This window comes from Orbicella faveolata, unplaced genomic scaffold, assembly GCF_042242905.1.
Source record: "Orbicella faveolata isolate gen_17 unplaced genomic scaffold, um_ofav_v1 contig_4, whole genome shotgun sequence".
NCBI lineage: Eukaryota > Metazoa > Cnidaria > Anthozoa > Scleractinia > Merulinidae > Orbicella > Orbicella faveolata.
Window position 1 is genome coordinate 5634590 of NW_028301569.1, and position 18029 is coordinate 5652618.

The 18029-nt window shown below is 36.9% G+C and overlaps 1 protein-coding gene and 4 pseudogenes across 1 annotated transcript; 2 read left to right on the plus strand and 3 right to left on the minus strand.

Annotated features, from left to right (window-relative positions):
• The first annotated feature begins 2745 nt into the window (after positions 1 to 2745).
• LOC149101204 (melanocyte-stimulating hormone receptor-like) lies at positions 2746 to 3784 on the plus strand (annotated as a pseudogene).
• Positions 3785 to 7568: 3784 nt separating this feature from the next.
• LOC149101205 (uncharacterized) lies at positions 7569 to 8660 on the minus strand (annotated as a pseudogene).
• A 751-nt stretch (positions 8661 to 9411) lies between these two features.
• On the minus strand, positions 9412 to 10617 carry LOC149101206 (octopamine receptor beta-2R-like; annotated as a pseudogene).
• Positions 10618 to 11574: 957 nt separating this feature from the next.
• On the minus strand, positions 11575 to 12787 carry LOC149101207 (octopamine receptor beta-2R-like). Its single transcript, XM_089276357.1, has one exon. The coding sequence runs from the start codon at positions 12785 to 12787 to the stop codon at positions 11936 to 11938; it is 852 nt and encodes a 283-aa protein (XP_089132483.1). The 3' UTR covers positions 11575 to 11935.
• Positions 12788 to 13082: 295 nt separating this feature from the next.
• LOC149101208 (octopamine receptor beta-2R-like) lies at positions 13083 to 16942 on the plus strand (annotated as a pseudogene).
• The last annotated feature ends 1087 nt before the right edge of the window (positions 16943 to 18029 follow it).

The window sequence follows — 18029 nt, forward strand, 5'->3', positions numbered from 1 at the left end:
AAGCCAACTCTATCTTTAAAATAATACTTTTAATCAGTTGATGCGTGTAACACTCACTATTCAGAAAAAAATTACAAAAAGAATAAACACTCAAAAATTTAATCACTGTCTGATTCTTCTTTGAAACAATGAGGTGGAAAATTTGAGTAAATCAAACACGTTTTTTCTTTTCTTATTAATTTTTGGCTGTATTTGTTTCCTTTCTTCTGCATTTGTATCTGACTTTTTGTCTGCCTGGCTGGCTGTCTGTCTGTCTGTCTGACTGTCTGTGTGCGTGTCTGTATGTATATATGTCTGTCTGTCGAGCTGTCTATCTACCTGTTTGTTTGTTTGTTTGTTTGCCTGTCTGTAGATTTTGTTTCCCTTGTCATCAATCGCCGTAAAAAGCTGAAAAAGGCCGATCCCCTTACTTCGGAAGCTTCCACTTATGTTAACTATTATGTCACGTCATGATCTATCGTTACCCAGACAACGTACAAAGTTTTATACCCTCCAAGGTTGAATACGAATACAAGAAAAGTATAGTAAAGTTTTGGCATTCTGTTATGTTTATAGCGGAGCTCCGGCGGTCCGAAGGGCCGCCAAGCGGAGCCCCATACTCATATGGGAAAGAAAAGGAAACCCATGAGTTGATTTTCTCATGGTTATCATGGCTAGCGGTATTGCTCGTGGGCGCGTACGCACGACGACGACGGCGACGGCGGAGTTGCCCAACATTGCGACCATACTCCAAATAATAGGTTGACAGAGACATGCAGCCGTGGTTTACCGTGTACTTCCTTGATATTGGACATCCATGTTATCGTCAATTGACACCTGTCAATACACGGTATCCGCTGACCAGTATCACGTGACCATATCGCGGGCTCAGGTTTACAGCTCTTCGAGGTCACGTGTTTTCTTGAAGTTGACCGCTGACCAAGCGCTGGTTATCGATTGGATCGCGGGCTCATATTGGGTTAGCTTGTTGGAAACAGGGCAGGATTGCTCGGAAGCCAGTTTACGCTAACCCAGGATTAAAAGTTAATCGAATTATAACTTTTTCTTCTATACAAATGTGTTTTGCTGTTTTGTTTTGTGTATATGGTGATTATTAAAACTCAAAACAGAAGGCTAAACAATATACAGAAACCTCACCGCAAAGTTACAAAACTCAAATCAAAATTCTATCTTTTTCTGGGTTGGCTTAATCGGGCTTTGAAGAACCCGGGCCAGGAGCTACGCTTTTAGGCTGGCCTAAATCTATATATTAGGATTTTTTAGTTTAGTGGATTAATTTCTTGCAATTGGCCAACAAAGCAAATGGCCTTGAAGCGGTAGAGACGTAACCATAACCATCCATCGTGTATGAAACTACCGTTTTGTATTAGACAGCTTTCTACGCGTTTTTGATAATATAATGATTCAAGCAACGGTTTATTTAAAGGAGCTCAGTCACGGTATTTTAAGTTATTTTGGCCACATACAAAATTACCTTTAAATGGTAGGAAACCTGAAAAATAACAGTTTAATAAGATAGAAAAACGCCAAAGAGATAATGATAAACCATGAAGGAACACGGATGGCTAAGGATGGAGAAGATTAACCCGGATTACAAACGACGAATTTGAAAAATTGAGGCTAAACTTTAAGATGCAAAGTGCAAAGAATTATGCTATAACCTCCATTTCCATTTTATATAAATTTATTCCTAGTTTATTTTGTATTTTTAAATTTCATTTTAGATTTTGAATTCGTAACACCTGTTTAAGCAAGAAAGCTAGTGAATTCTCAATTGCTAAATTCTCCATCTGGTCTTTAAGCTTTCTAGGAGCAAAAAAAAAGGGATATAACTGTCCCGTAATTTTAACGAACGTATGTAACTACGCTCGTTACTAAGCCTATCAAGATCGGGGAGTAGAAGGCGTGAAAAGTGCCCATGCTGAATTTAACTGTTTAACACTTTTTTTCACTATTCAAGAAAAAGCTGCCTAACTTGGCGAATTTGTTTGAAATTTATATCTGCAAACAATTAATTTGACATTACATTGTTTTCGAGACTTCATGTTTCCATGGCAACCATATTTTGAGAGGCATTTTTCTAAATTTCGTTATTTTCTTGTTTTTATTTAAGTTTTGCTTTAGAGCAGCTTTGGTTGATTTTTAGGACCAAAAATAATATTTTATTGTTCGCGTGATAATTATTTTATTTATTGATGTTTTCAGCGTGACACTAAAAGTTAAATCATTCCTGATTGACTGCAATACAAGCTAAGATTGCTTTAAATTTTGTATTCTGCATTTTATTTTCCACAAGAGCACAACAACTCTCGTTTCTACATTTTCACACATTGCTCGAATATTTATTTCTTTAGTCATTATTAATTTTATTATTATCATTATATCACCACTTAAATTCGGTTATTAATGTTATTTGGTCTTAGCTGAAAATGATAACGGTATAAAACAGTATAAGAGTTAAAACACTTATTCCTTTATCACAATTCTGATTGAAGATTTGACATATCAAATTTGGCATCTTTTAAAAGGGAGCCTAATTTCTAGGGCGTCAGATAATAACTTGCTACCAGAAGAACTGTTATTGGAGTTCTTTTGAGTCTAACTTATCGACGTCAGTATTCGTAGGTTGTGCGTCTGAAATTTATATGACAATAAAACTACGTCATAACGTAAAATAATAACTGGTGGACCCTCGTCAAGAGGCAAAGCTGGAACACGCTTGCAAGAAAAGAACATCCGTTTTTTGTTTTTTTTCCTTCTTCTTCTTTTCTTCACGTTTAAATTTTGGAATTTCCTTTCTTTTCTTATCCTTTTTATTTATCGCTTCTCGATGAAATAGCGCTTTTTGAGTCTTGATAGCAGTTATTGAGCAAGAGCAAGGCGTCTAACTGGAAATGGAAAACTGGTTCTGGACTCTCGGCTGGTCTCTTTCAATCCTGACGATGGCTGGAAATGGATTAGTTATCTTCATAGTTTGCAGGAACCAACGACTTCGAACGAAACCGAATGGCTTCATCGTTTCATTAGCAGTGGCTGATTTCTTCGTAGCGCAGTTCCTTCACTCTATTTCTGCGAGATGGCGAGTGGATGCGACTCGCAAACTCCGTTATCCCACGCAATAGACTTTATAAGGTGGCTGTTCGAGTACGCATCAGCCGTACACTTGTGTAGCTTAGTACTGGATCGATACATTGCTGTCGCAAAGCCTTTGAAATACTTGACTCTCATGAAGCGCCGTCGAGTGATACAAATGATGGTCATATCTTGTGCAGTCCCAGTGACGTTTATTGTAATTGTATCTTCACTCTGGTTTAATTTAAAAACATATTGCCATTAATGCTATCGCCTGGCTTTGTTTGATTCTTGAGTTGCCGTTGTGTCTTATGGCAATTTTCTGCTTTGCATCCATGTTATGTGTTGTTTGGAAACACGAGCGATCCGCCCGCACCCTAGCCAAACAGTTACGGTTTAATCACCAAGTTTTCTTTAAGACTCAGGAGAAAACTGCAGTTAAAATGATGACAAATGTTGTAGGCTTGTCTCTATTTTGTTACGGCTTGTTTTTGCGTTGTAGTTTTGGGTATATTCTCAATGATCACAAACCATGTAATGATCTCGAATACAAGATACCTATTGTTGTTTTAAACTCAGCCGTGAACCCTTTAGTTTATGCTGTCTTCAAGAGAGACGTAAAAAAAGAGTTTAAGGTCATTACCCAGTATTGCATTACGCATCCCTACTGCGCATAATTTCACGCGAGATTAGCGCGCGCGCATTAAAAGAATGGCGGCTTTTTCTTTACAGCTGGATCTCGCCATAGAGGTAAATCGTAAATCGTAAATCGAGTATGGTGACCTATCATTTTTTTCTGTTGTTTTGAATTGAGTAATAAATTTCTCTGCGTAAAATAAATATGGACCAATTCTCAGTGTAGAACAAAAAGCAATTGTCGGAAACGTGAATTTAGCAAGCAATCGTGACTACAATCATGGTGCTATTATAAGAATTTATATGGGTATAAACAAGGTGCTGTTGCTCCTAAACGAACATGGGTACCCCTCATTTTTATTTCAGAATTTAAGTTCCTATAATATAAACAATCAATAGGCAAAGTTTCACAAATATCTCAGTGCAGGTTCTATTTCAGTGGAATGACCTTAAAAGACTATTGTTTAAGCGTAACTAACTTTAGCAACGATGAATTAAAAAAATAGGAATAAATAAAAAGAGAAATCGATCAATCAGTTTTTTTTTAAGCACGATATCTTACCATAAAAATGGTCTTCCTAGAAGTCGTGAAAATTACACAAAGAATACATTAGCTATATTAACACGAATACATCAATTAACGAGCTACTTAACTAAGAAAGACAACGTACACTAAAAACCCATGTAATAAAACTTTTCTTTAATTAATAGTGTATTTAAAACACTCTTTTCCATTTAATGAGGTTTTAAAGTCATTTCAACTAGGCAGGTGCCTGATTTCCTCACTTAACGGTATGTCATACAATTATTTAATTAGTATCAAATGTTTACAAAGCTGAACGTATTAAGAAGTAAAAAAAAAATGGAAAATAAAAACGATGCGTGTTCTAAAGGCCGAGACCGAATTTTTTCCAATTTTGTCGAAGATGTATATCAAGCGAACATCTCTGGTTTTTTTCTCAGCCCCATTTACCAAGATTGTAGAAGAACTCGCCATCGTCATTAAAAATAGTTTTGTCCTCCATCAGATTTTGTTAGGAAACAAATTGGTGGTTTGTGCCCACTCTCCGGGTGTGGGGGACTTCCTAACATGGCCTTAACGGGGAGGTTCCACCTCAGAACGTTACTTTTTTCATGCTTCAGATATGTAAAAGGGTAGGGACTTCACAAGTTGAGTTTTATCAAACGATACGGGAATCTGTAATTTAGGTATTTAAAACGGCCTTTAATTCGACCAGGATAGAGAGCCCGCATGAAAAGCAGCCAAGGCTGATGTGGTTTCCTCTCTAAATATTGTAATTAATTAATTTATTTGTTTGTTTTTTTATTAAAATATTTCGAACAGACGCACCTCATAGCTCTATCCTTAATTCATTAAGTACTAAATCATTAACTTCATTTCAAGGGTTTAGAAAAGTGTACAGTGTTTTTAAATAGGTTTGTGAAAGAGATACCTTTTCAGTCAAAATGGTATACAAAAAGGTTAGGGATAACTAGAATTTTAAAAAAATTCACTGGAATTCAATTACACAGACAGTTCGGATTGGGCTCCTGGGCGGACCCCAGGGGGAAGCCCCTCCACATAAAACGTTTTAGAGTACCCCTGGGGCAACGACTTACAAGTAAACAATACAGAATACATATCAATTTGTCTCACGGACGGTCGAAGATAATATAGCAAACTATGTAATACCCCTGATTGACAGCTATTCATGTAAATCCGGAAGAATTTTACATAAGATTGCAAAAAGCACTCAGTAAGATTTTTCAAAATAATGAGTCTCGCAGGAGCAGGTGGGAAGGGCGGTGACCTCAAGGTTTTAAAATAAGCGTGTGAACTCCGGATGGATGGGTTCGAGCTTAAGCCTAAGCCGGACTCCCGGAGGGGAATAATTCCGTAAATTTCGGACAGGTGGGTACCGCGGAGGGTCTAAATAGGTGACCCTATTTAAGGATGAAGCAAATTGCAAATTAGTAACCTATTTAATTGAAAAACAAAACCTAAGAATAGCGTGAGCTGGTCGACTCTATTTCATTTCTGTAACACTGGAAGCTGACGGCAAGTTCAGTTTTAACGGAAGATTTGTTTTTCGTTTAGCTGGGCATTTACGCACTGCAGTTTTAGATGATGCAGTTAAGGTGCCCCCTAAGGATCACACTGCGAACACAATACTAACAGGGGCAAAGATGATACCTGAATTAAGGATCGGGAACCTCAAAAACCCTTCCCTGTCTCGTGGCAAATACTTATATCACCCATACATGGGAAAAGACACTAGTATATCTTGCAGTCCTTAAGAAAGACGAAAAGTGCCTCCCACAGTGCATCTCTAGCTCTGCCCTGGCGTTTAGATTGATACCGGTGAATTTAGCGCTTCAGTAAGAGCTGCGAACAACAAGCACCTTATCCACAGGGATCCTCCAATTCACTAAGAGCTAAAAGAAAATTATTATCCGAATGTTTGGGCAGCTTGGTCCAGTGCATTCTTTCACGACCCTATTACAATTAATTGAATGTGAAAGAAAATAATATTTACTCAATTGCCTTTGTTTTAACAGATACACACTAACCATGGAATAAGGTTCACGAAGAGCTGCAACAAGCCAACTCTCTCTTTAAAATAATACTTTTAATCAGTTGATGCGTGTAACACTCACTACTCAGAGAAAAATTTAAAAAAAGAATAAACACTCAAAAATTTAATCACGGTCTGATTCTTGTTTGAAACAATAAGGTGGACAATTTGAGTAAATCAAACACGTTTTTTCTTTTCTTATTTGTTTTTGGCTGTATTTGTTTGCTTTTTTTTTCTTTTTTTTTTTTGCATTTGTATCCGACTTTCTGTCTGGCTGGCTGTCGGTCTGTCTGTCTGTCTGTCTGTCTGTCTGTCTGACTGACTGACTATATATCTGTCTGTCGAGCTATCTATCTACCTGTTTGTTTGTTTGTTTGCCTGCCTCTAGATTTTGTGTTCCTTGTCATCAATCGCCGTAAAAAGCTGAAAAAAGGCCGATCCCCTTACTTCGGAAGCTTCCACTTATATTAACTGTTATGTCCCGTCATGATCTATCGTTACCCAGACAACGCACAAAGTTAATTTTATGCCCTCCAAGGTTGAATACGAATACAAGAAACTTCTAGTAAAGTTTTGGCATTATGTTATGTTTATAGGACTTTTTAGTTTAGTGGATTAATTTCTTGGAATTGGCCAACAAAGCAAATGGCCTTGAAGCGTTAGAGACGTAACCATAACCATCCATCGTGTATGAAACTACCGTTTTGTATTAGACAGCTTTCTACGCGTTTTTGATAATATAATGATTCAAGCAACGGTTTATTTAAAGGAGCTCAGTCACGGTATTTTGAGTTATTTTGGCCACATACAAAATTACCTTTAAATGGTAGGAAACCTGAAAAATAACTGTTTAATAAGGTAGAAAAACGCCAAAGAGATAATGATAAACCATAAAGGAACAAGGATGGCTAAGGATGGAGAAGATTAACCCGGATTACAAACGACGAATATGAAAAATTGAGGCTAAACTTTTCAATATGCGCAAACCATGACGTAGCTCCTTTAAGATGCAAAGTGCAAAGAATTATGCTATAACCTCTATTTCCATTTTATATAAATTTATTCCTAGTTTATTTTGTATTTTTAAATTTCATTTTAGATTTTGAATTCGTAACACCTGTTTAAGCAAGAAAGCTAGTGAATTCTCAGTTGCAAAATTCTCGATCTGGTTTTGAAGCTTTGTAGAAGCAAAAAGAAAAGGATGTAACTGTCCCGTAATTTTAACGACGTATGTAACTACGCTCTTTACTAAGCCTATCAAAATCGGGGAGTAGAAGGCGCGAAAAGTGCCCAAGCTGAATTTAACTGTTGAACACTTTAAATTTCTGGCTTTTGTCTTCTGCATTTTACTTTCCACAAGAACATTACAGCTCTTTCGTTTCTACATTTTCACACGTTGTTCGAGTATTTATTTCTTCATTCATTATTAGTTTTATTCTTATTATCATTATATCACCACTTAAGTTCGGTTGTTCTTATAAAGCAATCTTTTAAATTCTTTCTTTATGTCCCTCTTGAAGATAGCATGAGCTAAAGGGTTATTGGCGGAGTTTAAAACAATAATAGGTACCTTATAGTGCAGATCGTTACATGGTTTGTCACTATTGATAATATGCACAAAACTACAACGTAAAGCAATTGCGTAGCCAACAAGAAACACGCCTATTACATTTTAACAGCCGACTTCCCTTCAGTTTTACGCCGGACTTGATGATTAAACCGTAACTGTTTGGTCAGGATCCGGGCGGATCGTTCGTGTTTCCGAACAACACGTAACATGCATACGAAGCAGTAGATTACAATGCTACACAACAGTACCTCAAGAACAAGGCAAAACCAAGCGATAATAGTAATGCTAAGAGGTGTTTTTAAACTAAACCTTAGTAGTGATACAAAAGCACTAAAAGTCAGAGGGATTGCCCAAGATATGAAAATCATTTGAATTACAAGACGGCGCTTCATGAAAGTCAAGTATCGTAAAGGTCTCGCGACGGCAACGAATCGATCCAGCACTAGACCGCACAAATTCGCATCAGATGCGTACGCGAACAGCCACCTTATAAAGTCTATTCCGTCAGATAACAGACCTTGAGAGTCGCATCCACTCGCCATCTCGCAGAAATAGAGTGAAGGAACTGCGCTCATCCCTACGAAGAAATCAGCCACTGCTAATGAAACGATTAAGGCATTCGTTTTCGTTCGAAGTTGTTGTTTCCTGCAAACTATGAAGATGACAAATCCATTTCCAGCCATTGTCAAGATTGAAAGAGACCAGCCGAGAATCCAAAGCCAGCTTTCCATTTTCCTTGCTCTTGCTTAATAGCTGCTATTAAAAGCCAAAAAGCTTACGCGTTATTTTACCACTCTTATATTGATCTATATTCAAGTTGTTTTAAGCCATCTGGTCTCAGCTCATTGTCATTTAATTTTCTTTAACTTAACCTTAATTACATACATTCAGGTGACATTTGACAAACTGACAGAGACGTTTATGGATGGGTATTTCCCTTTGCATGCGTTTGAATCCCAATATCATTTTTATAGGTAAGAAAACCACCTTCTTTTAATCGTCACCTGTTCGCCTTTATGCATATCTTGCTGCTTTTGTTTTCAAATGACATTATTCAGCGTCAAATAAAATAGTCCCAAATACTCTTAGCGGTTTACTGAAAACCTTTAATAGAAATAATAAATTATAGTTCTTCGACGCTGCATGGCAAATCCAACATTTCAGCGTTGAAAGAATGTTACTTGCCTTAGTTTGAACTAACGGTCTAAAATTTCTACCAATTTAAACAAAAGCCCTTCCAAGTCGATTTTTTTGACGTTTTGACACACCAAATTTGATTTCGCTTAATTGGTTGCCTAGTTTCCAGAGCGGTAAAATAGTGATGCCGTAATTACCATGCAAAGCGTCATATTTTCCTTTGCTACTTGCTAGTCAAAAAACTTGTTATAGAAGTTTTATTGGAGTCTGTCGAGTCGACGTTAGTTCTTGTTATTGGTCTGTCAACTGAATGACAATAAACTACGTCATAACATTGTGAAAGAACCTTTGAATCCAATTCATCAGGCAATGCCTACAGACTTTTTAAAAAATCACCTTCGGTTTTTCTTTTCTCCCTTTTTTTTTTCTTTTCTTCTCTCTTTCTTTCTATCCTGTCATCTTTCTTTCACTTCCATGATAACCATATTTTAACAGGCATGTTTTAAAATGTGAAAATTTCCTGTTTTTATTAAAATTTTGTCCTAGAGCAGTTTTTTATTTTTCATGATTGTCTTACTGATGTTTGAGTCGTTTTTGATGTTTTGGACCCTAAAGAAAAATCAAGAAATCTAAAATGGTGGACCCAAAATAGCATTTTATTATTTCGTTTGACTGCTACTTACTACATTATTTATTTCGTTATTTACTCATTTAGTTAGTTATTTGTTTATTTATTTATTCATTATTACTTTTTTATTCCTATTTAATCATTGCTTACTTTTGGTTAGGCCTATAAATCAATCTTTTAAATTCTTTTTTTATGTCTCCCTTGAAGATAGCATAAGCTAAAGGGTTAACGGCGAAGCGTAAAACCAAAATAGGAATATTTTATTGGAGATCGTTGCGCGGCTTGTCACCATTGAGAATAAACACAAAACTACAACGTAAAGCAATTGCGTAGCCAACAAGAAACACGCCTATTACAATTGCCATCATTTTAACAGCCGACCTCCCCTCAGTTTTACGCCAGACTTGATGATTCAACTGTAACTGTTTGGTCAGGATCCGGGCGGATCGCTCGTGTTTCCAAACAACGCGTAGCATGCATACGAAGCAGTAGATTACAATGCTACACAACAGTACCTCAAGAACAAGGCAAAACCAAGCGATAATACTAATGTTAAGAGGTGTTTTTAAATGAAACCATAGTAATGATACAAAAACAATAAGCGTAATTGGGATTGCCCAAGATATGAGCATCATTTGAATGACGCGACGGCGCTTCATAAAATTCAAATATTTGAAAGGCTTTACTACGGCAATGCTTCGATCCAATACTAAGCTGCACAAATTCGCAGCAGATGCGTACATGAACAGACACCTTATAAAGTCTATCCCGTCAGATAACAGACTTTGTGAGTCGCATCCACTCGCCATCTCGCAGACGAAAAGTGATGGAACTGCGACCATTCCCATCAAGAAATCCGCCACCGCTAATGAAACGATGAAGGCATTCGTTTTCGTTCGAAGTCGTTGTTTCCTGCAAACAATGAAAATGACAAATCCATTTCCAGCCATCGTCATAATTGAAAGAGACCAACCGAGAATCCAGAACCAGTTTTCCATTTTCCAGTTAGACAGCTTGCTCTTGCTCAATAACCAGTATTAAAAGCCAAACAGCGTTTACCAATCTTATATACGGGTTGTTTTACGCCATCTGGTCCCAGCTAATTATCATTCAATTTTCTTTAATTTAACTTTACTTACACACATTCAAGTGACATTTAACAAATAGACAGAGAAGTGTATGGATGGGCAACGCCGGTCATTTAATTTTATTTTCCACTTAATTTAGGATTTTTTTGTTCTTTTTTCTCCTGTTAGAGGCTAGGTATTTCCCTTTGCATGCGTTTGAATCCCAATATCATTTTTATAGGTAAGAAAACCACCTTCTTTTAATCGTCACCTGTTCGCCTTTACGCATATCTTGCTGCTTTTGTTTTCAAATGACATCATTCAGCATCAAATAAAATAGTCCCAAATACTCTTAGCGGTTTACTGAAAACCTTTAATAGAAATAATAAATTATAGTTCTTCGACGCTGCGATGGCAAATCCTACATTTCAGCATCGAAAGAATGTTACTTGCCTTAGTTTGAACTAACGGTCTAAAATTTCTACCAATTTAAACAAAAGCCCTTCCAAGTCGATTTTTTTGACGTTTTGACACACCAAATTTGATTTCGCTTAATTGGTTGCCTAGTTTCGAGAGCGGTAAAATAGTGATGCCGTAATTACCATGCAAAGCGTCAAATTTTACGTTCCTACTCGCTAGTCAAATAACTTGTTATAGAAGTTTTATTGGAGTCTGTCGAGTCGACGTCATTTCTTGTTGTGCGTCTGTCAACTGAATGACAATAAACTACGTCATAACATTGTGAAAGAACCTTTGAATCCAATTCATCAGGCAATGCTAACAGACTTCTTAAATAATCACCTTCGGTTTTCCTTTCTTCTTGCTTTTTTTTTTTTTTTTTTTTTTTTGCTCTTTCTCTCTCTCTCTCTCTCTCTCTCTCTCTCTCTGTCTCTCTCTCTCTCTCTGTCTCTCTATCTTGTCATCTTTCTTTTACTTCCATGATAACCATATTTTGACAGGTATATTTTCAAAATGTGTCAATTTCTTGTTTTTATTAAAATTTGGTCTAGAGCAGTTTAAAAAGAAAAAAAAAAAAAAAACTTTCAGGAGCTTTCATAATTGTTTTACTAATCTTTGAGTCATTTTTGATGTTTTCGACCCTAAAGAAAAATAAAAAATTCAAAATGGCGGACCTAAAATAACATTTTATTATTCGTTTGACTTCTACTTATTACTTTGTGTATTCATTCTTTCATTCATTCATTCATTCATTCATTATTACTTTTTTTCATTCCTATTTAAGCATTACTTACTTTCGGTTACTTTTGTAAATCAATCTTTGAAATTCTTTTTTTATATCCCTCTTAAAGATAGCATAAGCTAAAGGGTTAACAGCGGAGTTTAAAACAAGAATAGGAAGCTTATATTGGCGACCATTGCACGGTTTGTCAGTATTGAGAATATGCACAAAACTACAACGTAGATCAATTGCGTAGCCAACAAGAAACACGCCTATTACAAATGCCATCATTTTAACAGCCGACGTCGCTTCAGTTTTACGTAAAACTTTATGGTTAAACCGTAACTGTTTGGCAAGGATGCGGGCGGATCGCTTGTGTTTCCAAACAACACGTAACATGCATACGAAGCAGAAGATTACAATGCCACACAACAGTACCTCAAGAACCACAGTTAGCCAGGCGATAATAGTACTGGTAAGAGGTGTTTTTGAATGAAACGATAGTAATAATACAAAAACACAAAGCGTAGTTGGGATTGCCCAAGATATGAGCATCATTTGAATGACGCGCCGGCGCTTCATAAAAGTCAAGTATTTCATACGTTTTACTACGGCGATGTTTCGGTCCAAGACTAAGCTGCACAAATTCGCAGCAGATACGTACACGAACAGCCACCTTATAAAGTCGATCCCGTCAGATAACAGACCGTGCGAGTCGCATCCACTCGCCATCTCGCAGAAATGAAGTGACGGAACTGCGATCATCCCTACGAAGAAATCAGCCACTGCCAACGAAACGACAAAAGCATTCGTTTTCGTTCGAAGTCGTTGTTTCTTGCAAACTATGAAGATGACAAATCCATTTCCAGCCATTGTCAGGATTGAAAGAGACCAGCCGAGAATCCAGAACCAGTTTTTCATTTTCCAGTCAGACCTCTTGCTCTTGCTTAATAACCGTTGTTAAGACCAGAAAAGCACTAGTTTATCATGTAATATGCAGGCCAGTTTTAAGCCATCCTGTGGCAGCTAATTATCATTCAACTAGCCGGCTGTTCGCGTTGCAATTAACGTAACTTACATATGTTCAAGTGACATTTGAAAGTGAAAAACGATAGTTCCTTGCTGGGTGACGATTTTAAATGCGTTACATTTTCCGCTTTATTGAAGAAAAATGAAAATCCAAAAGATAAATGTGGTTTTAGTTAGAGGCAAGTGCCTTTTTCATACGTTGCACGACCGCATTTTAGTTCTTTTATGCAATAAAAGAAGGTTGTTTTAATCCTCACCTGTTTGCCACCACGTACATTTTGCAGTATTTGTATTCAAATGACATCATTGAGCAAGAAACAGAAATTACTGCTCTCAATTCTCTTCAGTTTTCTATTATGGTTGACAACCAAACGCGAATGAGTCCTTCATTTTGGAATTGACAGCAAAATGTTATTTGGTCTTAGCTGAAAATGATAACGGTATAAAACAGTATAAGAGTTAAAACACTTATTCCTTTATCACAATTCTGATTGAAGATTTGACATATCAAATTTGGCATCTTTTAAAAGGGAGCCTAATTTCTAGGGCGTCAGATAATAACTTGCTACCAGAAGAACTGTTATTGGAGTTCTTTTGAGTCTAACTTATCGACGTCAGTATTCGTAGGTTGTGCGTCTGAAATTTATATGACAATAAAACTACGTCATAACGTAAAATAATAACTGGTGGACCCTCGTCAAGAGGCAAAGCTGGAACACGCTTGCAAGAAAAGGACATCCGTTTTTTTGTTTTTTTTTTTTCCTTCTTCTTCTTTTCTTCACGTTTAAATTTTGGAATTTCCTTTCTTTTCTTATCCTTTTTATTTATCGCTTCTCGATGAAATAGCGCTTTTTGAGTCTTGATAGCAGTTATTGAGCAAGAGCAAGGCGTCTAACTGGAAATGGAAAACTGGTTCTGGACTCTCGGCTGGTCTCTTTCAATCCTGACGATGGCTGGAAATGGATTAGTTATCTTCATAGTTTGCAGGAACCAACGACTTCGAACGAAACCGAATGGCTTCATCGTTTCATTAGCAGTGGCTGATTTCTTCGTAGGGATGAGCGCAGTTCCTTTACTCTATTTCTGCGAGATGGCGAGTGGATGCGACTCGCAAACTCTGTTATACCACGCAATAGACTTTATAAGGTGGCTGTTCGAGTATGCATCAGCCGTACACTTGTGTAGCTTAGTACTGGATCGATACATTGCTGTCGCAAAGCCTTTGAGATACTTGACTCTCATGAAGCGCCCTCGAGTGATACAAATGATGCTCATATCTTGTGCAGTCCCAGTGACGTTTATTGTAATTGTATCTTCACTCTGGTTTAATTTAAAAACATATTGCCATTAATGCTATCGCCTGGCTTTGTTTGATTCTTGAGTTGCCGTTGTGTCTTATGGTAATTTTCTGCTTTGCATCCATGTTATGTGTTGTTTGGAAACACGAGCGATCCGCCCGCACCCTAGCCAAACAGTTACGGTTTAATCACCAAGTTTTCTTTAAGACTCAGGAGAAAACTGCAGTTAAAATGATGACAAATGTTGTAGGCTTGTCTCTATTCTGTTACGGCTTGTTTTTGCGATGTGGTTTTGGGTATATTCTCAATGATCACAAACCATGTAATGATCTCGAATACAAGATACCTATTGTGGTTTTAAACTCAGCCGTGAACCTTTTAGTTTATGTTGTCTTCAAGAGAGACGTAAAAAAAGAGTTTAAGGTCATTACCCAGTATTGCATTACGCATCCCTACTGCGCATAATTTCACGCGTGATTAGCGCGCGCGCATTAAAAAAATGGCGGCTTTTTCTTTACAGCTGGACCTCGCCATGGAGGTAAATCGTCATTTTCTCGCAAACGAGTATGCTGACCTATCATTTTTTTCTGTTGCTTTGAATTGAGTAATAAATTTCTCTGCGTAAAATACATATGGACCAATTCTCAGTGTAGAACGAAAAGCAATTGTCGGAAACGTGAATTTAGCAAGCAATCGTGACTACAATCATGGTGCTATTATAAGAATTTATATGGGTATAAACAAGGTGCTGTTGCTCCTAAACGAACATGGGTACCCCTCATTTTTATTTCAGAATTTAAGTTCCTATAATATAAACAATCAATAGGCAAAGTTTCACAAATATCTCAGTGCAGGTTCTATTTCAGTGGAATGACCTTAAAAGACTATTGTTTAAGCGTAACTAACTTTAGCAACGATGAATTAAAAAAATAGGAATAAATAAAAAGGGAAATCGATCAATCAATCTTTATTTAAGCACGATATCTTACCATAAAAATGATCTTCCTAAGAGTCGTGAAAATTGCACAAAGAATACATTAGCTATATTAACAGGAATACATCAATTAACAAGCTACTTAACTAAGAAAGACAACGTACGATAAAAACCCATGTAATAAAACTTTTCTTTAATTTATAGTGTATTAAAAATACTCTTTCCATTAAGGAGGTTTTAAAGTCATTTCAACTATGCAGGTGCCTAGTTTCAGGCATCAGGCACATAAAAGGTAGGGACTAAACAAGCTGAGTTTTATGAAAGGGTACAGGAATCTGTAATTTAGGTATTTAAAAGGGCCTTTAATTCGACAAGGATAAAGAGCCCGCATGAAAAGCACCTAAGGCTGATGTGGTTTCCTGTCTAAATATTGTAATTAATTTATTTATTTGTTTTTTTAATTAAAATATTTCGAACAGACGCACCTTATAGCTGTATCCTTAATTCATTAAGTGTTAAATCATTAACTTCATTTCAAGGGTTTAGAAAAGTGTACAGTGTTTTTAAATAGGTTTGTGAAAGAGATACCTTTTCAGTCAAAATGGTATACAAAAAGGTTAGGGATAACTCGAATTTTAAAAAAGAAATTACTCGAATTCAATTACACAGACAGTTCGGATTGAGCCCCAGGGTGGACCTCAGGGCGAAGCCGCTCCACATAAAACGTTTTAGAATACCACCGGAGGGTCTGTAGCATGACGTGACAACGACTTACAAGTAAACAATACAGAATACATATCAATTTGTCTCACGGACGGTCGAAGATAACATAGTAAACTATGTAATACACCTGCTTGACAGCTATTCAGGTAAATCCGGATGAATTTTACATAGGAATGCAAAAAACACTCAGTAAGATTTTTCAAAATAATGAGTCTCGCAGGAGCAGGTGGGAAGTGCGGTGACCTCAAGGTTTTAAAATAAGCGTGTGAATTCCGGATGGATGGGTTCGAGCTTAAGCCCAAGCCCGACTCCCGGGGGGAATAATTTCGTAAATTTCGGACAGGTGGGTACCGCGAAGGGTCTTAAACCGTGACCCCATTTAAGGATGAAGCAAATTGCAAATTAGTAACCTATTTAATTGAAAAACAAAACCTAAGAATAGCGTGAACTGGTCGACTCTATTTCATTTCTGGAACACTGGAAGTTGACGGAAAGTTCAGTTTTAACGGAAGATTTGTTTTTCGTTTAGCTGGGCATTTACGCACTGCAGTTTTAGCTGATGCAGTTAAGGTACCCTCTAAGGATCACACTGCGAACACAATACTAACAGGGGCAAAGATGATACCTGAATTAAGGATCGAAAACCTCAAAAACCCTTCCCTACCTCGTGGCAAATAACTATATTACCCATACATGGGAAAAGACACTAGTATATCTTGCAGTCTTTAAGAAAGACGATAAGTGCCTCCCACAGTGCATCTCTTGCTCTGCCCTGGCGTTTAGATTGATACCGGTGAATTTAGCGCTTCAGTAAGAGCTGCGAAGAACAAGCATCTTATCCACAGGGATCCTCCAATTCACTAAGAGCTAAAAGGAAATTATTATCCGAATGTTTGGGGAACTTGGTCCAGTGCATTCTTTCATGACCTTATTACAATTAATTGAATGTCAAAGAAAATAATATTTACTGAATTGCCTTTGTTTTAACAGATACACACTAACCATGGAATAAGGTTCACGAAGAGCTGCAACAAGCCAACTCTCTCTTTAAAATAATACTTTTAATCAGTTGATGCGTGTAACACTCATTACTCAGAGAAAAATTGCAAAAAGAATAAGCACTCAAAACTTTAATCACTGTCTGATTCTTCTTTGAAACAATAAGGTATATTTTGTTTCCCTTGTCATCAATCGCCGTAAAAAGCTGAAAAAAGGCCGATCCCCTTACTTCGGAAGCTTCCACTTCTATTAACTGTTATGTCACGTCATGATCTATCGTTACCCAGACAACGTACAAAGTTTTATGCCCTCCAAGGCTGAATACGAATACAAGAAAAGTCTAGTAAAGTTTTGGCATTATGTTATGTTTATAGGACTTTTCAGTTTAGTGGATTAATTTCTTGGAATTGGCCAACAAAGCAAATGGCCTTGAAGCGCTAGAGACGTAGCCATAACTATCCATCTTGTATGAAACTTCCGTTTTTTGTTAGACAGCTTTCTACGCGTTTTTGATAATATAATGATTCAAGCAACGGTTTATTTAAAGGTATCACGGTATTTTGAGTTATGTTAGCCACATACAAAATTACCTTTAAATGATAGGAAGCCTGAAAATAACAGTTTAATAAGATAGAAAAACACCAAATAGACAGTGATAAACCATAAAGGAACACGGATGGCTAAGGGTGGAGAAGATTAGCACGGATTACAAACGACGAATTTGAAAAATTGAGGCTAAACTTTTCTATATGCGCTAACCGTGACGTAGCTCCTTTAAGATGCAATTGATGTAAATTTATTCTTATTTTATTTTGAATTTTTTAGTTTATTTTACATTTTGAATTCGTAACACCTGTTTAAGCAAGAAAGCTAGTGAATTCTCAATTGCTAAATTCTCCATCTGGTCTTTAAGCTTTGTAGGAGCAAAAAGAAAAGGATGTAACTGTCCCGTAATTTTAGCGAACGTATGTAACTACGCTCCTTACTAAGCCTATCAAGATCGGGGAGTAGAAGGCGTGAAAAGTGCCCATGCTGAATTTAACTGTTTAACACTTTTTTTCACTATTCAAGAAAAAGCTGCCTAACTTGGCGAATTTGTTTGAAATTTATATCTGCAAACAATTAATTTGACATCACATTGTTTTCGAGACTTCATGTTTCCATGGCAACCATAATTTGA